Genomic DNA, 22,784 nt, shown 5'->3' on the forward strand with positions numbered 1-22,784 from the left:
AAATTACACGTCTTTCGTTTTAATGAAACAAACATGACAGAATGTAGAAATCTAGATGAACATTTCTCCCTCAAAAAGCTACATCCCTAGTTCCAACAGAGCTACCTTTGTCGGTGAGATATTTGAACTCCTCTTTGGGGAAAGTACTTAAAAGGCAGTTATTGAGCCACATTAGAAAATATCCTTTTGAATACTGGGCTGTTAAAAATCAGAAAATCCACACTGAGAGGATGCCACTGAAAAAAAAAAAGAACAAGGTGCTGCAGCTCTCATGGAGGGTCTCTAAAGACCTCTAGCAAGTTCGGAGCAACCGCTTCACCACCGGAGAAACACGTGTCCTCCTGGGACAGCCACTTCCAATGGGAAGGCTTTCGTTTGAATAGAAAAGGTCTGCTATTAAAAAAAAAAAAAAAAATCAGCCACTCCTGGATAGCCACACTTTGTTGCATTTGATTAAAAAAAAAATACAACAACAACACTCACACATGGTTCTTGTATGAATTCTAATTAAGAGACATTACATTCAGAATTATAGCACTCATCGTGATAATTTTCAGAAGACTGTAACAGCTTCTTTGCCACTTAAGGGGTACATAGGGTGCAGCTGTTTACCTGAATGTATTCTTAAATAAGTGACTACTACCATTCTAATTTTCCTAGTTGTAGCTCTGTAACAGGTTACTGACCGCAAGTTCATGTTCCAGACTTTCTTTGCCAACACAGATTAATTACAAGGGAGCCACCCCCACAGTCTTAGGGTGAATTGGGAAAGGGCCGGTTAAATGAGGAAACAGGCCATTCCTTGGTAAAAGTTTGTAGTTTTCTTTCCCAATACATCTTCTTTTTATTGAGAACTTCCATTTTTATCCTGTGTTCCTCCTCTGCCATCTCACACTCTCGCTCTATCTGCTGGATTTTGGCCACATGCACCTCATTCATTTGTATCAGCTGCAGTTGTAAGATGGACATTTGTTGATGGTGTTCTTCCTCATGCATCTTTTTTAAAGCACCTTCCTGAGAGGTTTTGCTCCTGTAGTTTTTATTGGCTGTTATTCTGACAGCTGAACACGAGGGTTCAGGTTGAGAGGTCCCCTCACATACTGGAAAATGTATGAACTCTTTCTCATCATCGCACAGTTCTCTATTTGAAACAGCAAATGATTCTGAAAAACAGTAGCAGAAAACATATGTTCAAAGATTTTACAGGCAGAGAGTAAATCATCCTATTTCAATGACAGGGTCCCCCAGTACAGGATGTATCTAAAATAGCACCTGGTTTGGCCTGCATGTCTACAGGTACCCTTGCCACACCTGACTTTTTTAAAACCCATAAATCCAAGGCAGTTTTCTCTTAAGAAGTAACGATAAAGTGTTTCATCATGTCATTTCTAGAACTGCGAAGTACGGGAACAGTGGATCGCGCTCATCGAGAATTGGAGAACCTTGTTATGTTGATATAAGTTCTGAACTGAAGTGTATAAAACTCCGAAAGAGCAGAAGACCACAGTGCAAGGCCAATGGTGGGTGTTCAGATTAAGTTCTCCCTTTCTCACTTTTTCACTCAGCCATGAATACTTATGTTGCATGTCCACAAGGGCACCACTGCTCTGTTTCCTGGTCACAGGTCTTAACCCTTCCCCTGGACAGTCACCTTATAAATGTTCTTTCTTGATGGATGAGTCTACACTTCCTGGCTTAATTTCCTCAGCACACCATTTCTCTTCAGTTCCCTACATCTGGCAACCACCTCTAACATGGCCATCTGGGGGTCAATATTCAGATCCTAAAGACACTTTTCAATGTCCCCCTTACATAACCTCTCCCTAGCACTTGACAATCCTAGAATTTTCTTTCCCTCTATTAGCTTATGAACCGTCACTCTCTCCTAAATTTTCTACAGCCTCCTCTCTGATTGCTCCCTCTCAAGTCTCCTTTCAGGGCTCAGACTCTTGTTCCACCCACCTCTTACCTTTTAATATTCCCCCGAGGTTAACTTTGGCTGTTTGCAATCCACCCTAAGTAACCCTCCTAATCTGGATCCAACCTTCCTTTATCTTTCTTGTCTTACTCTTCAAAATACCCTGTGCACTCTTCAGCTCTACCACAGATTACTCACAGTCCTAAAGGCCATGCTTGTTTCCATCATTCTGACTCACCGTTCCTTCAGCCTAGAATTGGGCTCACTATTTGGCACCCACCCCCTCACTCAGACACACACTCTTACTCCAGTCTCCCTTTTTCAAACTCCCCCCTAACTCCTACTTCATTCAGGATCAATGCCACTTGCTCTGTGAAACCTCAGCTCTCTCCTTTCTCTATACTTTTCTGTTGCAGCACTTAACACATACTAGTATTCTTTTGGGACTATACCTTATTCATTTCTTTTATCTTTGGGACCAATTACTTTGCTTTGTACACAGTGAATGCCTGATAAATATTTACTGGCTGAAGCCTGGAACAAAAGAGGAAAAGAACATATGGATACGAAAGAATGCTCCTTTCGATGGTGCCACGTTTACACTACTATTTTTATAGGGCAACGACATTAGTATCAATTAGGGAGTTTCAACAAGGAAACTACTAACTCCACTAACCCATGCAGTCTTCTAGCTGTGAAACCAAGGCTTTCTGGAGAAGCTTTACACTTCCAATAATGAGAATCAGCCCCTTGAAGAAAAATAATATCAATTTATACACAAGAGTTGATTACATTATTATGTCCACTCCATTATTGTAGAAGATGGGATGCTGGGAACCGTAATGGCTACTGGGGGAAACCTAACTCATAGTATTCTGTTAATAAAAGGAAAATGGCAACTGTTTTTATTATTTCACTCCAAGGGGTTAGGTAACAACCATAACTAGTCCTTAATCAAGGTTAAAGAAAAGGTAAAAATCTTACTTTTGAAAGAGAGAGTTAAAGAGTACTTCTGTGTCATCCAGAGACAATGGAAATATCTCCCTAGGACTCTTTCCCAACTACGATGGTTCTGGCTTCAATTACATGTCCTTCCTTCATGCTGCCACGGCCTCCTGGGCCTACCCTCTGGCAGAGAACTTGTTAAAAACTGGCAGTTTAACTACCTCCCTTTCAGGTCTCTGAATACTTTGAAGACAGAGACTACCTCTTATTCATCCTCACAGAGAACCCAGCACAGGGCCTGGTCCACTGCTGGGCATGTTAGAAAGGTGTGGGGGATGAATTGGCTGCATTGGGTCACATCCCTCCCAACACGGCACAACTGTGTAGACAGAACAATGTTTGGAGTGGATAGCCGAGGTATAGGACAAAGGAATGGGAAAGGTTTAATGCTTAAGAACAGGGTCCCTCAGACAGGAGCATTAACTGCAAATAGGGTTACCTCATCTTTCTCCTTTCTAGTCTCAGATCTGAAACTGCATTCTTTGAAGTCTAGACACAGATATTTTTTGGTACCTTTAGCCTCTTTTCTCTTTGATTTCATTCCAAAGGATACTCCTGAGTTCATGAGCTCACAGTTCTTCTCATCTCTCCCAATTTCTAAATGCTCATTTTTATCTCAACAATTCTAAGCTTCAGGGACCTGATGATGGGGTTGATGACAGCAGCTACTATTTTGGGGGTAGCTAGGCTACCCTAGGCTAGTGCTTTACAGGTATTACCTCATTTAGTTCTTACGACAACCCTCTGCAGGAGGTAGTATTTATAGAAAACAAACACAATATCCAAAGTCATTTGGCAAGTCAAAAGAACCAAGATTCTAACCCGTCTTCTTCATTCCAAAATCCAAGCTCAACTACACCAGCCTCTCTCTCACTCCTTTACTTGCTCAGCTGATCACTCATGTATCTTAAAATGCAGCCTCCAAGTTGTAGCCACTACGAGACCACCTATTATTAAGAATATGGGTGTATATTCCAAATTTTGATCTCCATACTTCTCTCTAGAGCTATGAACATGAAGACATTATGTCCTTGTCTGGGAGCAGAGAAATGACTGTACTTTAAAAATGATTCTTTTTAGTTTAAATGTGTGCTAACACAGAGATTTTAAAGAAAAATAGCCAGGCCTCTTAAGAAGACTGGCAGAAGCTGGGGCTTAAAACTGGAGAAGCCTGATGGAGTTGTTAATTAACTTTTACACAAATATTAGCTCCAATGCATGGAAACTAGTGTTTAGATGGGTAGGATCTTCCCTTAATTGGAAAAAAGCTATCCTGGGAATGGCAACCTGCTGTAAACACACACCGTGTAATCTCTCTCCCAGGTAAAACAAAGCCACCCAGAGTAGAAAACAAAGTTAGTCTTGTGCAAAATGAATATGAAGGCCTAAGGGCTTTCCTGGGAAGGAAGAACACAGTCAAGGGGGTCATTTGAGTAATTCGAGTAAATTTAATCTCTGCAGGAAAAACCTAGCGTGGCAGTAAAATGGGAAGGAAGCTGCTCAGGCCAAACCCAACTCTTCTCAACAGAACAAAGGAAATAGGACTGACTGAGAGAATGGGTAAGTAAGATGTGGTAGAAGCATACTACAGAATATTACACACCAACTAAAACAAATTAGATTTACACACTGCAGTGGGGATAGATCTGAGAAAATTATTCTAAGTGCACAAAAGGCACACAAAAAAGAATGGTATATCGTTAACCAATGTCACCATAAATAAATAAATAAATAAAAGGAATGTAACTGATCAAAAAAAAGAATGGTATATAGCACAATTTTTAATCTATGTAAATTAAAATATATGCATACAAAAAAGCAACACATGCTTTCAAAAAGAACATATGAGAGAATACACAACCACATTAGGATGATTATGGTGTATGAGAAGATAATGAAAGAAAATAAACATATCAGTAACACAAAAAGGGGGCTTTTCACAGATCAATGATGCTAGTGTGCCATGACTGGAAATATTACTCAGTGCCCTGTACTCAAGTTGTCACCCCAAAAGAATAGGGTTGGAATGATTGTGTTGTTTAATTATAGCTTTGAGTACCCAAGTTTGCATTATTCAAGTACAGTTTTATAGTAAATAATGGCATATGAAATTAAATATAAATTCTCTTAAGATATTTGAGTACTACTTGAAAGATTAGTTTGCTTAAATATATTGACATTTAGTCATCCTACCCTCCTGACCACTTCCAGCAAATTTTGTTGGTTCCCTTAGTTTGTTCTGCAAACCTGTTCTCCAAAGATAATCCCACTTGTCTTAAAATGAAAGATAAGTGTGAAAATTATCACATATCATAAATCTATAGGCTATAAAGTGTTTTAATATATGTAAGGGGAAAATATGGGTTTTTTGCAAATACATTCCTAAGTGTTAAACTTAGGTTTTAAAACTACTGTGTTCAAATACATATGTACATTTCAAGAAAATCACTGACAAAGCTAACGATACCAGGGTACAGTGATCAAAGTGATTAAGTTGAAATCATCTCACACACACACAAAAAATAGTTGGAGGGAGGCCTCTAGTGGAATACTGTTAGGCTCTATCCTGGTTAGATGCCAACAAATTTCTGAGCACCTAATTTAGGTACTCTGTTAAAGGTACTCTGTAAGGTATTAGAACAGTGCTGTCCAAGAGAACTATAATACAAGCTACATATGTGAGTTTAAGTTTTCATATAGCCACATTAAAGAAGTAAAAAGAGGAGAAATTAATTGTAGCAATATATTTTTAAATCTAATATATCTAAAATATCATTTCAACATGTAATCAATATAAAAATATTAGTAAGATATTTTACATTCTTTTTTTGGTACTTAGTCTTCAAGAAATGGCATATATACTTATAGCACATCTCAATTTGGTCTACTCACATTTCAACGGCGTACTAGCTTCATGTGGCTTGTGGCTACCGTATTGGACAGTGCAGTGTTAGCGATACTAACTAAAGTAAAACACCACACACACACACACACACACACACACACACACACACACACACACACACACACACACACACTCCATGTGTCCGAATATACACAATGTAATGAGAGCTGTAACCCTATTGCAGGTTTTCAACCTTTTCTCCACCAAGACCCAGAAGGGATAATTGACAATTCCAGCTTTCTTTTCTTTCTTGAAAGTAAATTAAATACAAAATGAGTTGGGTAAACTCAAAGCTGTTTTAATATATAGAATGAGTTCCAGTACCTTATCTACCAGTGTTAACAAATTATTTTGGACACATTTACCAGCTGACGAAGCACCAAGATTCTCCAATGCACTCCAGGTTTGACCTGGAAAAAGGAACAGGCGGCCTCTGGCTATTCTTTAATAATCACCAGGAAAAAGGAAGCCTCATGTGTCATATATGTACAAACATCAAATTTAAACTAAACCTCTTTTACAAGTAAGTCTCTAGCAAATGTCACTACAAGGACTGAGAATCTATATTTATTCTCTTCTTGCTAGAAATTTATATTTTGTGTTTATGAATAAATGAATTACATCATTTCTTCTAAAAAGAAAAAAAAAGTGGAATGAACTTTCTAGATCTTACCTTAAAATTTCAAAATGGGGAAATAAGACTGTCCCTTTAGAATAACGCTACAAAATCAATACACAATAATCCAGATCAAAGATTTGCAAAGTGAACTGAAAGTGTTCCACACCAGCATCTTCCTCAGCAACATCTCCCAGGAAACAACAGCAATTTGAAAAGCAGCCCTGTTGATTCACCAGCCTCCCTCCCCCAGTTCCAGTCTCTTCACTGTCTCACAGAGACTGGATGGGTCTAAGGCAAGCAAGATGGAGAGTAACTGGCTGAAGCTATAAACATCTCCAGAGCAATCAGCAGTGGGCCCCATCTGCCACAGAAGCGGCAAGGAGGAGGAGTAAGAGAGAGAGTTAGCCGTGCCTATGAAACACTGTCTGCTGGGAGGTACCCTGACTTGGGAACTCATGAATCAAAACTCAGATACAGGCTCCCTACACTGGAAAATGATGGATGAGGTTTATGACATTAATTCCTATGGACGCCCAACTATTTTCCTGCACTGAACCTTGGTCAAATGATCAGCAAGCAAACTTGTGACCATAATTTAGATTCCCAGAATGATCTGCCTACAGGGGAAGAAATGTGGTCGTCAAAATGTGCATTCAGTTCACTTGGTTATCTTTTTCACTCCACATGGATAACATTCTTGGTTTTAGACAGTTTCTTGTGACTTTTAAGCCCATCCCTCTGAGTTCAATCTCTTCTGGGGACACTAATAAGTGAATGTCTCATCTTGAAGCCAAAAATCAGATTTTCCTAGACAAATGCTTGCTGAGTCCTTGGAGCCCCTTACGAGCAGCCCTCTGGCCTCCCCAGGAAAATTTCTCTGCTTCGAGGTGTATCTTCTAAAAACCATAGTGAATCTTTATATTAACTGGCCATTCTTATCTAACTGGCAATTTATCTGTATGCATTCCAACCCTCATTTGCCTGGAGACATTTCAACAGCTGCTTAATTCCAACCTTTTAAAGCTATGACACACTACCATGATATCCTTGATTATATGATAATCTTTTTCTTCTCTAAGAATTCTATATGATGTATTTTTCTCTTTTCAATGAAAGTATATTAAAACGAAAGTAAAATTTTTCCAGAATTTCTCAAGTTCCCTGGAGTGCCACAAACCAAAAAAACAGTGGATGACGGACGATATTGTAATGGGTAGAAATGCTAGTTCTTAATCTAGGTGAATGCCAAATGGGTGATTGCTCTGTTAGTCTCAGTACTTTTCTTAAGTTTGAAATAGTTCACTTTTTTAATGTGGCCTTTAGAATGACTTAATGCAATACTTTGCACATCATAGGTCCTCAAGAGAAACATTTTGTGAAAAAAATAAGACCGAGTGAATGAAATAAATCTTTAAAAAAATCTACTTTAATATATTTGAGATAAGCTGAGATGAGCAATTAAGGTACTTCATTAATAACAACTTATTAATATAGTCCTATTTTTCCTTATTCTTCAGTAATAATAGAGAAAAGAGAGCTTTAAGAGACAGCACAAGGATATAAACATGAACTTCTGTTTTATGTGCTATAGGATCTGAATGTTCTATGTAATCTGAAGATTTTCAGTTGGGAAAGTCAAGGTTATTATGAACAATTTCTTTTTAACAAAGTCCCTTAAAATTAAGGATTTTAAAATTAAAATGTCAAACAGGTACCCAGTGATAACAGGCAAGCCGGGCCCAGGAACCGATACCTTGGGCTGTGGCCTCGGGTGGTACTCTGGCTCTTCTTCCGGAGGGCTCTGCAGGAAGTAGAGCTGATCTGGCAGCATGTTGGCGATCTTCTCCTTCCCTAGGACGTGGGTGCTCAGGAGTGGGCTGACGCTCCGTTTCACTTTCTCTCTCCTTTCATGGGCCATAATTTTTTTGGTCCGGGCCTTGATGTTCTCCCAGCACTTCTTCAGCTGTTTGAAATCCCGCAGCGACACACTGGGCTGAGAGTTGTACTCGTGGGCAAGCGCCTGCCACGTACGTTGCTTGAGTGCAATAGTTCGCGCATCGCTTTTCTTACATTCCAGCACATATTTGTACTTTTCTACTAAAGCAAGCAGGATGCTCTTTTCCAATTCTGAGAAGTATTTGGCCGGTTTTATAATTTCGTTGTTTTGCATTTTCCACTGTATTTCTCCTGGCCCTTAGTTATCCTGTAAAAGGAAGTTTGAAACGATAATTACAAACTCCAGCAACAAAAATGCAAGCAAATTGCTTAAAAGTCATAATCCCCGGCTTGATTCCCTTGTCTGAAATACAGTAGTACTTTCTTTTCCATTAATGTTGACTTATGGTATTCTCAGGAAAACATTCAGAAGTTTACTAGGAATAGGGTTTTATTTCAAAGTAGATGTTCAAGTAGGTCCTTTGTTGTAGGTTCCTGGCCATTCTGTGAATATCTGGTATGTAACAGCAAAAAAAGCAAGTTGAGCATCTTTTGTGGAACTTCAATGTGTAATTCTAATTTGTTAATTTAGGTCTGCTTCGTGTTAGGGAACTGATTTTTCCCCAAATTCAGAATGTTAGGCAGCTCTTAAACAGCTTTCTCGGTTTGTCACAGCTGAAACCAGAGAAGCCACTGTATAACCAAATATAACAGATGATGTAGACACTATCGAGATATCAGAATCATCTAGAAATCACCCCAAAACATTTGACATTTCCATCACTATGTCTGTGACCTTGGATATGTCCATGTTCCTAGAGGAACCTCAGTTATTTTTTTTTTTTTATTAAAATTGTTGAGAGTGACAATGATCAAAATCCAATAAGTTTCAAGTGTACCATTCAACAGCACATTGTATACATATTGCGTTGTGTGTTCACCACCCAGAGTTAGATTTCCTTCCATCACCAAATATTTGACCCCCTTTTACCCCTATTTACCTGCCACTTCCTCCTCTGGTAACCACTAATTCACTGTCCATGTCCATGAGTCTCTGTTTGCTTGTCATGTTTGTTTGTTGCTTTTAGATTTATATCCTACATATGAGAGATATCATGTGGCTTTCAACTTTTTCTGACTTATTTTGCTTAGCATGATTATCTTCATCTTTAAAACGAAGGCTTGGGCCACTTTTAAAAGTGCAGTCCTACATAAATAATTTATATATGATTTCAGAAGTGAAAAGGCCTGGGCACTTAGAGATTAAATCCAACACCCCTCTTTTTTTTTCCTGGGCATTTCCTATAAATGGAATTATACAATATGAGGTCTTTTGTGACTGGCTTCTTTGACTTAACATTATGTTTTCAAGATGCAGCTACCTTGTAGCATGTATCAATACTTCATTCCTTTTCACTGCCAAATATTCCATTTTATGGACATAGCAATTCTATTTATCCATTCATGAATTTTTAATGAGATATAATTGATATATGACATTAGTTTCAGTTGTACAACATAATGATTCGATATACATGTGTGAGATCACCACAAGAAGTCCAGTTAACATCCATCACACCACATAGCAACAGTTTTTCTTGTGATGAGAATTTTTAAGATCCACTCTCTTAGCAACTTTCAAATAAACAATACAGTATTAATAACTCTAGTCACCATGCTGTACATTACATCCCCAGGACTTATCTTTATAACTAGAAGTTTGTACCTCTGGACCACCTTCACTCATTTGCCTACCTTCCACACCTCTGCCTCTGGCAACCACCAATCTGTCCTCTGGATAAATGAGTTAGTTAGCTTTTTTTTTTTTTTTAGATTCCACTTATAAGTGAGATCGTATTTGTCTTTCTCTGCCTATTTCGCTTAGCATAACACCCTTGAAATCCATTCATGTTGTTAAAAATGGCAAGATTTCTTTTTGAGTGTTTCTGAATAATACATGTACACATGTGATATGTATATAATATACATATCACATTTTCTTTATCCCTCATTTCAGTTGAGAGAACTAAGGGCCAGTTAAAGTGAAATGGATTGCCCAACATCACAAAGATGACAACTTGAGAAGGCAAGAACCTGGACTGTCCTGATAGTCTGGTATTTCTATTTTTTCCCCTTAACACAGCAACTAATAGCCATTTTTATTACGCATAGCCCTTTAAAGTCTTTGTTCATTTCGTTAACCAATGTCACCATAAAATACAAATTAATTTTTTAAAAACAAAGTCTTTGCTCATATATTATCATAAGAGTTATCAATTATATATTTAAAAATCCAAAATGACACTACATTTTCTCCATTATTAAAGTCTACATACCTTTTTATATTTTTAATAAAAATTGTATGTATTTAACATACATAAATTTGATTGGGTATATATATACATATGTATGAATACTAAAGTCAGGCTAATTAACATATCATATCCTTACATAATCACCTTTTTGTGTGTGATGAGAGCACCCGAAATGGACTCTCTTAGATTATTTCCAATATTCGATACAGAATTATTAACTACAGTCATTGTGGCTGCACATTAGATCTCTAGACTTATTCATCCTACATAATTTCAACTTTGTACCCTTTGTCCAATATCTCCCCATTTCTCCTACCCTCCACCTCAGGAGGTAAGCACCCTTCTACTCTGCTTCTGTGAGTTCAAATAGTCTGGTATTCTCAGAATCACGACTATCTCCTTGGGTGACTCAGCCATAACTCCCTTAGGTCATGTTGCCATTCACCCCATTGCAAAGCCAGCATCTTTCCCACAATAGGTATTTAGGAAATGTCTTATTCCACTGAACCTATGTGCTTTTCGTGACTCTACGCTTTTCTCACATCTTTTATTCACTAGAAGCTTCCTATCAAATCTCTCAAACACATTATGATCAGACTGTCCCTAAGTGACAATGAATACAGATATGAAGTAAGTGTTGCATGTTTCCATTTGTGAAAAGAACCAACATGCCCCAGTCCTTCTTATGTTCTCCAAGCCTCTGGTTTTTCAGAACAGGCAACCATCAAGATACTGATGATGTAGTTCATTTAAAACTGACCAACCCATATCAAAAGAATTAGAAACTTGAAAGGAGTCCCATCGGCCAAAAATGGGACACTTAAAGATCAACAAGAGTGAAGGATAGACAAAAATTCATCAAATTATTCTCCTGATCTTTTTGCATGTTTGAAAAGCTTCATAATAAAAAGCAGGAGAAGAAAAGGGCTGTGGCTTTTAAATGTATGGTATCCTAATTTAAAAATCATACTATTACAAGCCAGTTATTCACACACTGTGTCTGGGGAGGGGTTACTGAAGATGTGACCAGGTGAAATCAGTTAGGCCTGAGACCAGAGAGGACCAGGCCAAATCAAAGAGCCTTGAAATTGAGGTCAAGGAGTATGAGCTTTACATGAGGACAACAGAAGCTGATCAGGGTCTCCTACCATGCGCCCTCTCCTCCCAAAAGTTAAGATTAAAATGAACTGCTGTGATCACAGTGTGTCTACATACCAGATACCCTGCCTCACCTTCATCATGGGCATAGCCGGCATCAAAGCTCAAGATATTTAGATACATGTGAAAGGTGGTCTGGCCCTCAGGTCTTGGCCAAAGCTAAATGAGGGGAAATTTATCTTTGGAGACGTGTCCCTACGCCCCTAAATTCTCAGGGCTGTGCTTCAATCATATAGTTCTAATGTTCCTACAATGACCTAATCCATGCTCCTTCTTCCCCGAAGGTCCAAAATAAATTTTTTGCCTTCATCAATACTCTTATTTCCTATAAATCAATGTTCCCCAAACTGAAATTTACTAACACTCATCCCCTATATCTCTTCTGTATTATCTCTATCTTCTAAGATATCTGTGTCCAACTTTACTTTCTATCATTCTCATTATGAAATCAATAGATATAATGAATATTCTCTTAAACCACACAGCTCCCAGAGTAGATTCTGATCCCATCCCGCATCCCAACTCCTCTGCCTCCAGAGATGTCAATATGCCGACTGTGCCCCATCTCCCCACCCTTTTTAATAATTACTGCTATAAGGATTTAGTATCTGATTCACAAATGAAAAAGGGATTGTTCTCTGTTTTGTTCTATTATAGGTAATGCTATTTTATATATAATAAGATATATGATTTTCTTATATATAAAATATGTATTATATGTGTTTTCCTTCTAAATAAATCTTTTTTTCTATATTTGATTATTCCTTCCAGGTATATTCGCGGAAGAAGAATGGTTGCCACAAAAGATGAAAACACTTAAGACTTCTGTTACATCACCATCTGTCCTCCGGAAATCGTGTACCAATTTACATTCCTATTAATAGCACACAAGCCATGTCTATTTCCCCACTTCATTTACTCTTTTGCCATTAACATTTTTAAAAACTCATGCCAACTGTGGAGGTCAAAAATGTCACTTCATCGTTTAATGATATGTGAATTCCAGCTCTCAGGCAAGTAAGCCACACTCCGAACAAAGTTCCTGTTATACTTGTAGAATTCAAACTCCATGGAATTACTCACAAGCAATTTAATAATTCTTCTCACAATGTGTGCAGTACCAATAGTTGCCACCAGGTGGTGGTGAGCTCGTGGGGAGTCTACATTCACAAAGGATCTTGCCCTAAGTGTGGCCAGTTGAGTCTCTAATAACAGCAATAATAATAGCAGATAACTTTTATTGAGCCTTACATTGTGGGTTAAACACTATACTAGGTGCTTAATATGCACTATATTATTTAATCCTCCCCAAAATAGATCCTGAGAGTATCATTTGTTACACTACACTATTTTCTGTTAAAAAAAAAAAACGTTATTAAAGTACCAGATGAAATTATACAACTGCCCTTCAAAGGCAAACACTCAGAATTACCAACACCTAGGGACCATTAATAGCCTATTAACTAAACTGTTATTTAATCACTAGCTAAGTAAATCCGGAGTTACCAATTTACTTTGCTTCATTTTGTAGAGCAGCAGGCCTCCCTGGGCCATGTGGTTACACTCCACAGGGCTATAAAGGAATTCTGGTATGAGACAGTGTACCCTAAACATCCCCTATGGATTCCCAGAAGCCTAATGAAGTAGGCTGTTTATCCCCACTAACTAATTATTATTCCTATTTCCCAGATCAGAAAAGTGAGGCTCAGTGATTTGCCTGTGGTCACACAAACAACAAGCAGCAGAACCAGGATTCCAACCCAGGTCTTACGCCGATGCCCTTGCCGCTCTCTGCTCCGCTTAGCTCTCTTCTTTCAGACCTAGTGACAGCCTCTAGAACTCTGCTCAAAGTACGTGTCAAATAACGTAGCAATATGTCAACAGGGAAAGGTCCAAGAGGAGAGCAGCTTAGGGGGAGCAGTGCCTGCTTCTGTCTGGCTCCATTCAGGGGCTCATCCCCTCCCTTCCCTGCCCCATCACCTCTTCCCACTATGTCCCGAACCTAGAGCCCATAGCCCCGCTCCCAGGTGTACCTCTCTCACGCCAACCAGAGCTCTGAAAAAATTTCCACTGTTGATCTGATAAGAATATATGTTTGAAAAGTAACTGTGGAGATAATACGGAGCTTTAATATGGTCCATTCCTCAGGGGGACACTGACACTGTGCTTGAGCACCTGATTCGTAGTCCTAAGTAAACAAGCACATCTCAAAGGGGTCTCCAAGTGAAGCTTATTAACAGAAACTTCGAGGCTAGAAAGCATATTCTAGCTTAAAACTACTCAGCAATGTCCATAATTGTTTATAGATGACAATATAACAAGCCTTCCCTGCTGCATCAGCTTTTGTTAGAAAGAGACTGGCCTTCCCCACCCTGCAACTCTGCTCATATGGATCATCTTTTTTCTCCGCTGTTCTGCCAGGCGGAGTGCTACCCATTCTCATGCATGGTTGTAGTCCAATGAGCAGCCATGACCCTCACACAGTGGGCCTTCAGCAAACACTTAGCGAATGAATACATTCTGATATAGGCATAAAACTGCCCACTATGCACGGAATGAGTTATGATGCATGATAAAACAGTAGTACACTAAAAACTGCATTAAGGTAAAATGGTCAAATAAAATAGCAAAATCCAAATGCAATGGAAATTCCCCCTTGAGCTAGGTGAAGGCCCATGGACAGGGCTAAATAAAAGATCATGATTCCAATAGGATAAAAGAACAAAGAGGAAATAACCAGCACATTTTCTTAAATCGCTAACATTGACTAAACCACTAAAAGAATGTAATAAGTACATTTACTATCCAACTAGTATAAAAATCCATCTTTTGTAACTGAATGTTTGTATTCCTCAAAACTTAATGTTGAATACAGCCCATGGTGGCTGTATTTGGATATTAGGCCTCTAAGGAAGTAATTAAAGTTAAATGAGGTCATAAGGCTAGTTGGAGGAGATTAGTGCCCTCATAAGAAAAGACACCAGAGAGGTTGTTCTCCCCCAAGTCCCAGAGCTCACAAAGAGGTCAGGTGAGCACACAGAGAGATGGCACCACTTACAAGCCAAGAGAAGTGGCCTCAGAATAAAACCTACCTTGCCGGCACCTTGGTCTTGGACTTCCAGCCTCCAAAACTGTGAGAAATACATTTCTGTTCTTTAAGCCACCTAGTCTATGGTATTTTATTATGGCAGCCCATAATAAAATAATACACCAACTAATACACCATCTAATGATATTTTAAGTCCATGAAGGTTTAAACTAAGTCCCAAAGTTTGAGCAAAGACTAGAGAAACTTGGCCAGATTTTACTTCTCCCTCCCTTCCTGAAAGAGGGAGTTCTTTATAGTCAACATTCAGAATGGGAACCAGGACTGAAGATCTGTGGCACTGAGACTATATACAGATACCAGGACATTAACGAACTACCGCTCTTAAAGTGAAATGAAATGAACCGAGACACTGGATGAAGAAAACCTGGGCTCAAATCCCAACTTCGGCACCCACTTAACTGTGATTTTGGGCAAGTCAGTTAACCTGCAATTCTTCATCTGTAAAATGGGATTAATAGCCTCTACTGTGTCCTATTCTCTCTGCACAGCTGTCATGCAATAGGAGTAGGAAAGAAGCATAGACCAGAAGCTTCAATAAATTTAATTCTTTCCACCCCTCCCACCCATACTAAACTGCTTCCAGAAGTAGAATAGTGGACTATACACAATATATAGGTGCTCCTCGACTTAGGATGGGATTATAGTCCAATAAACTCACTGTAAGTTAAAATATCATTAGTCGAAAATGCATTTAATACACCTAACCTACCAAACATCATGGCTTAGCCTCGCCTACCTTAACATGCTCACAACACTTACATTAGCCTGCCATTGGGCAATTATCTTGAGTTTCATTTCAAGAGTAATTGCCTTCTTCTCATCAGCAGGAGACACAGATGGGTGTTTTGCAGACAGGATGGGATGTCGAAACACAAAATACAATATCCAAAAAACGCTGGTAACACAGTACGCTGTAGGGTATTGGTGATTTACCCTTTACCCTTGTGATTGAATGGCTGAGGGTAGCTGAGGCTCACTGCTGCCGTCCAGCATCAAGAGAGAGTATCGTATCACAGATCGCTAGCCCAGGAAAAGATCAAAATTCAAAGTACAGTTTCCACCGAATGCTTACTGCTTTCACACCATGGTAAAGTAAAATAAAAAAACATCATTAAATTGGAGACTGTCTCTATACTCAAATACTTACTGGATCTTTTATTTCTTAGTCACACAATTCAACAAACATGTAATAAACCCCTGATAGAGGCTCAGTACTGTCCTAAAATATGTGGGAGATACAAAGACAAGCCGAACCCTATGGCCCGGAAGAAGCGTTGCCATGCAGAAACTAATAACTAAAATGCCAGGTGCACTGAAACAGACACCATAATAGAGGGTGAAGGGCCTAGGGCATTCAAAGGAGGGAAGTTGCTTGCATTCTTCATAAACGAGAAGAATGTTGAACTAGATTGTTAAGAATGTGTAGGATACAAACAGAGAAGTAAAGGAGATCACTGAGATAAATAATTGATAAGAAAGGCCCTGGACTCTGAGTAGTTAGGATGATGACGCAAAAAAGGAGGTGCACACCAGAGGCTGTTTCAAAGCAAGAAATGACCGGGACATGTGCGTGTCCACACTAGGGTGGGAGATCAAGAGAAAGCAGAGACAAAGAGGACACGTGAGGATTAACCTAGCACCAAATGGGCAGGCACCAGAGGGGTATTCCTTAAGATCAAGGAGATCCTAGTGCAATGAAGACACAACACAACACAGCAGATTGTGGATGGCCTGGTGACAAGGCAGTGTGATAACCACAGTGGCAAAGATATGCCCAGGAACACTCCTCCAGGATTGAAGGGATCTAGGACAAGAATCTTATTCCCATTAGAATAGACTGGCATTAGAACAGAGCAGGACACAAAATAATGGCACCGATTCCCTGAAGGGAGACTTGGAAATGGGTTATGCGTGATCAACTTGCTCTAAAGAGATGAAAGGCTATTTCCTATCCTGATTTGTTGACTCTGTCTCCTGACTTAGCATCCGCCAAGCCACCTTTTGGGGGAGCAACATAGATCCTACCCTGCTATAACTAAAAAGAGAACTCAGTCCAATCCTCTAACTTTACAGATGAGGAAACAGAGAATCAGAGAAAAATAGGAGGATTCCTGGGGACCTAAAAGTGAAACTTCACTGTATGTTTTCATGCCCCCACATCTTCTCTTTGGAAGCCTCTCACTGTGAAGATGCCCCTTCGCTAGGGACCCGCGAGCCTTCCCCCACTATTCCATTTGAAAACTCAAGGGCACTGCTCTCAATCCTGACACTCATTTTGTGACGTTAGGCAAGTCCCCTTTCTTCCCTGTGGATCTGCCATCTCTCAGCACTGCTGCTACAATGGTTTTTCTGCAGCCTGATTTCCGCGGTTCTCTGCCAAATATGCGTAGAAGGTATTTCTGATTCTGGAGCTCCCAGCCAATGAAGGAGACCATTGCAACAGAATAAAGTGATCTCAGCACTTTACCAGCGGTCCCCAACCTTTTGGGAACCCAGGACCAGTGCCCTATGAGAATCTAATGCCTGATGATCTGAGGTGGAGCTGAGACAGTGATGCTAGCTCTGGGGAGTGGCTGCAAACACAGATGAAGCTTCGCTCGCATGCCTGCCGCTCACCTCATGCTGTGCGAAACAGGCCACAGACAGGTATCGACAGGTACTGGTCCGCAGCCCGGGGGTTGGGGACCCCTGCTTTAGTCGATTTAAGGCCCATACCCAGGTTTAACTCTGTAGGTTAAGCAGTTCCAGGTGAAATGTCTAAAGCAGGTGATCAGATCTCTTGTTCACTACTGTAGCCCCAGCTCCTTAAGGACGGCCTGGTACACAATAGGCACTCAATAAATTTTTGTGGAATATATGTTGAAACTAACCTGCTTGCCATTTGCATTTTTTACTAATTATATTTAGATGTTCTGCTATTTTAAATTTCTCCTTTCACACAGGATTTATCATAACAAAAATTATTTCCTGGCTTCTTCTTGTAAATACTATTGGACTGTGTTCCAGATTCTTAAGAGCCTTACTACAACTCTGATGCCTTCATGACTTCATGTTATCTACAGGTAAGAGTGATCAGACATGACTTGCTGTGCACACCTTCAGGTACCTGCTCTCGCATGTTCAGACCTGTCTACCCAGGATGGTCACCTATGCCTTCTCCCGTCATCTTTCTTTCCTTCGGAGGTGCTTTCCAGTCGAAAATCTAGCGTGGAACTTGCTTCCTCTAATGTGCTGCCTCCTCTTCCCCTTCACCACCCACTCCAGACGGTCCTGTAACTTGGAAGTGTTTATTTTTACCATCTGCGTCTAAGTGTGACTGTGAGCAGAACCAGCCTTGTGTTTAAGGCAAAAGTTCTCACCTCCCATCCTTCCACTCTCACAGTTTCCCTTATCAGCCAGATGATGGTTCTTAAATGCCCTGACCCCTTCCCTCCCCCTGACGGCTCCATCTCTAAACCATCTCCTCTTCAATTTCAATCACCCCTAACTTCTTCTGAAATTCCTTTGGACTCATTACTGAAGTATTCTCCACAGAAAGCGCTTTTACAATACAGAAAGTCCTCTTATGTAGGCGTTCCCACTCCAGCCTGCTCCTCGGCTATGAGGACTCTCTTTACTCCCACCACTTAGGCAACAACCATCAGCTCTCAAATCTCTGGGCCAAGGGCCCCAAGTGTTTACTTCTTACTGTAGTACTCAGAACTACTCTGTACCGCGACCTATCCATATCCACAGGGTCTCCCCTACCTGAGGCGGAGCTCCTGAGGCTTGGAAACATGTTTTATTTGTCTCTTCAGCACCCAGTAGATTCTCGGGATTTTTTCAAAGAAAGAAGAGGTGTGAGCCCCATGCTGTGTCCTCAGCACTACGTGCATTTCCTGTTCCCTACTGGCCACTTCTATGTAGCTGTCCATTGTGAGCGCCTCAGAAATCTCCAGTTCTCCATAGCCAAAAACAAATTAATTATTCCCCTACCCCCAAAGCTCCTGATTTCTGATGATTTAGGCCACATCAACTTAGCTTTCCAAAGCAGAAACCAGTGTGCTGTTCAATCACATATAACCAATCAAGATCTACTATACGTTTTACCTTAATATCTATTCTGTCCTCTCTCATCCTCACTGCCCATATCTAGGGTCAGGTCCTAGTCTCCCAAAATGATCTCTCAAACTTCCAGCCCCTCTTCCACACAGTTACCAGAGGGATCCTCAAGAAACACAGTGACCATGCCACAGTCTGGCGTGTAAACCTCTGACATCTCCCCCACTACCTAAGTGATGAAGTTCAAACTCCCCACATGGCATTCAAGGCCTTTCCAGATATGGCCCTGATTACAGTGCCCTCCACCCCACCTCTCCATATAGCTTTCATCCCAGCCAGACCCAGCTGACCTTCATGCCCTTGACTCTGCCATGTCCTCCTGGCCTCTGTACATGGGGGCTTCCTCTAACTGGAATCCTTTACCCCTAAGTCCACAAAGGGCTCATTTTCATTCCTCGAGGTCCAACCCCTGTGTAATTTTTGTAAAGCCTTTCTCAACTAATGCTCAGGCTGTTACGTGTATTATATTTGTAAAAGCTTCCTTCTAAAATGAATTTGAGGCAACTTACAAACTATGCACACATTGCAACTAGATTTTTTTTTTTTTAAAGAGAGAATATCAGGGCAAAGACAAGATAAAGGCAAAAAAGATAAAAGCTAGGGGTGGTGTAGCATTCAAAACCTCAATCATAAGATCTCATACTCATCTTGTTAGAGGTAGATTGGCCCTGAGTTTTCTATCCAGAATGAGTTAGTTACCTCTCTGTGAGCTCACTGCCAGCTGTATATGACTAAACTGCAGCACTCCCCATATTTTTTAATCTGTTCTTTGTGTCCATTTCCCCCACTGGACTGGAGAATTCCTAAGGGAATACATAATTTCTGACACATCTCTGTATCTCCAGCATGAAGCATATGACTCAGCATACAATTGGTGCTCAGCAGATGTAAGTTGAACAAATGTCACCATGGACAGGGAAAAGGGTACTAGTGCTTACTGAACTTCCTACCTGGCATTTGAAAAAAGCATTGTTTCATACTCACAAAAAAAATAACTACATGGCTGAGAAGTGGCAGAGCTAGGATTCAAACCCCAAACTGCCTCTATCTCAAAAGCAACTGCTCTTTCCACTATGAATGCTGCTCTCTACCTTCACCATCACCATGTGCCCAAAGATTCCTTCCTTCAAGCCTGGTTTTAAAATAACCCTTCTCCAAGAAGCCTTTCCTGCTTACTCAGGAGAAAAGTGAGCCTGAATCCAACCTTGACCTTCCACAATACTCAAATAAGAAATGGTCACAGATCAGGATAAGAAAAGATGCCTCCTTGGGAGCTGAGAGCTGAGCAGTCTGCTTAGGTATTCTGCAGATGGTCTTGTGAAGTCCTCAGCTCTTCCTTCTACTTTCTTTCCCCTTAGTATAGTCCCTAAGGCTTCTTGCCTTCCTCTTCCTTCTTCAGGGTCCAAAGTCTTCCAGTTCTCCCCATTCCGAACTGAACCCTAAAATAATCTCCTCAGGCTCAGTGCTTCTCTAACCAAGTGAACTTTGTTCAAAACTCACTCATTCGCAACATCAGTTAGATCTATAATTTAAGCATTTTTATCAACCTTTAGGGTTAGTGGTTGTCTCAATCTCCTCAAACACATTAAAAGAATTTCAAAATCACAAGAAGGGACAATGACATTTCAAGATACCCAATCACCTGGCTCTCAATTCATCTGAATACTTTTGGAGTGGCCTGGGCATAGGAAGAGACAAACCATTCTTGCCCCAGCATCCCTCCTCTTGCTTACTTACTCACCCCCTACCCTTGACCCCCAAACTCTCAACAGGATGCTTGGTCTCTAAGGGCAGGATGGAATCTTGGTCCAGAATGATGCTGGGTTGGTAGATCCTAGTCTCTTCCTCCACATCCTCTTCCAGAGACTCAGAATCCTTTCCTCTCTCCCCAATCCACCCCTTGTCTTTCTCTGGCACCAAACGCCCATAGCAGCCCTCAGTACTAACTCAGGAACTGTGTTTTTGAATTAACATTCAGCAATTTCCTTGGTAACACAACCGACTGATCCGAAATGCTGATATTATCCTACCTCCGTTTTTTAATGTGTAATAAATATATCCCTGCATCTTATAACCACTCTCCTGATACTGCAGGAACATCTGTAATCTTAAATGTTACCACACCTAAGAAACACCCAACCTTCTGAAGCAGAACAGGGAGTCTAAATTCTTCAGTTTACTACTCCTAAATAAAGATGAAATATGCAATTTACAGTAACTAATCATAGCTCCAGTGTGATGATTTAATTAGATAACTCATGTCAACTGCTTAGTACCTAGGGCCTGGTACAGAGAAAGTGCTCAAATTTAGCTATATTTATTTACGTACATTCTCTCCCACAATAGCACCTGGGAGTAGGTATTACAACACGCACTCCATTCCCACTCCACCGCTCCCCCATTTACAAAAGCAGAGCAAGGCTCGGAGTAGAGGAGCTTTCCCAAGGTCAGGCGAGCAGCAATGTGATGTTGGGCCCTCGGCCTCCGAAGGAGGGACCCCTCCTATTACACCCTTGGACAGGGAACAAGGGGTCTTAAATGAGTCAAGTATGGGAAAGAGAGCACAGCGCCCGGCATACAGTGGGGACCCCGGAATGGTAAGATCCAGGCTCTGCGGATCACTTAGATTCCTCCCAAGTGGCTCCCCCGGCCCGAGGGTCCCGAATCCCCGACGCCGGGTGCACCTTTGCATCTCCCCGAGGTCCGCGCCCCGAGGCTTTGTACGCCGCAGGCCGACCCCACTCACCGAGTCCCATCGCGGCGCACGAAGGCGACCGCCCGGCCTGCAGGGCAGAGGTAGCGGCGGCTGAGCCCGGACGCCCGCCATGCCGGCCCGCGGTCCCCGCACGCCCGGCCCGCGCCCCGCGCCCCCGCCCCCGCCCCCGCCCGCAGCGGCCCGGCCCGCGGGGCAGCCTCCTACCTGCAGCGGCGGCGGCGCGGCGGCCGCGGCGACCGGGGGAGGGGCCGGCGGAGCGCGAGCGCGGGCGGCCTCCACTCCTCTCGCGGGCTGGGCCTCCGGGAGGGCCGTGGGCTCCGGAGCGCCGGGCGGCGGCGGCGGCGCGCCCCCGGCCGGCCAGGCCCCGCCGCGCGCGCCGCGGCCACAAAGCCCGGGAGCCGCCGCCCCCTCGCGGGCCGCCAGCCTCTGCGGTGCGGTCCGCGCCGAGCAGGGCGGGAGCGCGGCCCCGCGCCGTCGCCACCTCCCCGAGCGGCGGCCGCCGGCCTCCCCGGAGGCTCGGGGCGGGGCGCGGGGGTGTCCCCCGCCTTCCCCACCCTTGTTCTCTGTGCTGACATCCTTGTGCTGATTGAGTTCTCTTCCCCACCTTTGCGGAGGAGCTCCTAAAAAACTGTTTCCTTTCCATGAACAACAAAAGAATGCATCTGTCACAAGGGATTTTGGCGGCTGTGGATAGGAGTTAGGTCAGTCCAAGGCTGAAATAGGCCCCTTTTCTTTTGGGACTCCATGCTACTTGCAACGGCCAACCCTCCCATGCTGGGTTCATCGCGGAGTTTTGTTTTGTTTTGTGTTTTAATTTGCGGGATGTGTCTCCCCCTAGGCTGTGAGCTCCCGAGGGCAGAGACTGCCAAACCTAAGGAAATCTGAACATGGTGTATGAGCTTCAGTTAATAATAATGTTATCAGTGTTCCTCTTCCCAGCCCCAAGCTGGATATAGAAAAAGAAAGATTCTGACTGCAGGACAGCGAACAAAATGGATAAAAT

The 22,784-nt window shown here is 41.7% G+C and overlaps 1 protein-coding gene and 1 long non-coding RNA gene across 2 annotated transcripts in view; one reads left to right on the top strand and one right to left on the bottom strand.

Annotated features, from left to right (window-relative positions):
* On the bottom strand, nt 1-22,113 carry MSANTD3 (Myb/SANT DNA binding domain containing 3). The gene is given in 4 exon segments (XM_039855742.1): nt 1-1,163; nt 8,201-8,218; nt 8,221-8,650; nt 21,986-22,113. Coding segments are annotated over 3 exon segments (825 nt in total). The 5' UTR covers nt 8,618-8,650; nt 21,986-22,113; the 3' UTR covers nt 1-753.
* LOC120597065 (uncharacterized) overlaps nt 21,505-22,784 on the top strand; it is a 19,748-nt gene continuing 18,468 nt past the window's right edge. Inside the window, exon 1 of the long non-coding RNA XR_005651320.1 lies at nt 21,505-21,662. This is a non-coding gene — a long non-coding RNA (uncharacterized LOC120597065). The remainder of the gene's footprint in view (nt 21,663-22,784) is intronic.

This window comes from Pteropus medius, unplaced genomic scaffold (genome assembly GCF_902729225.1).
Source record: "Pteropus medius unplaced genomic scaffold, Ma_sr-lr_union100, whole genome shotgun sequence".
NCBI classification, from domain to species: domain Eukaryota; kingdom Metazoa; phylum Chordata; class Mammalia; order Chiroptera; family Pteropodidae; genus Pteropus; species Pteropus medius.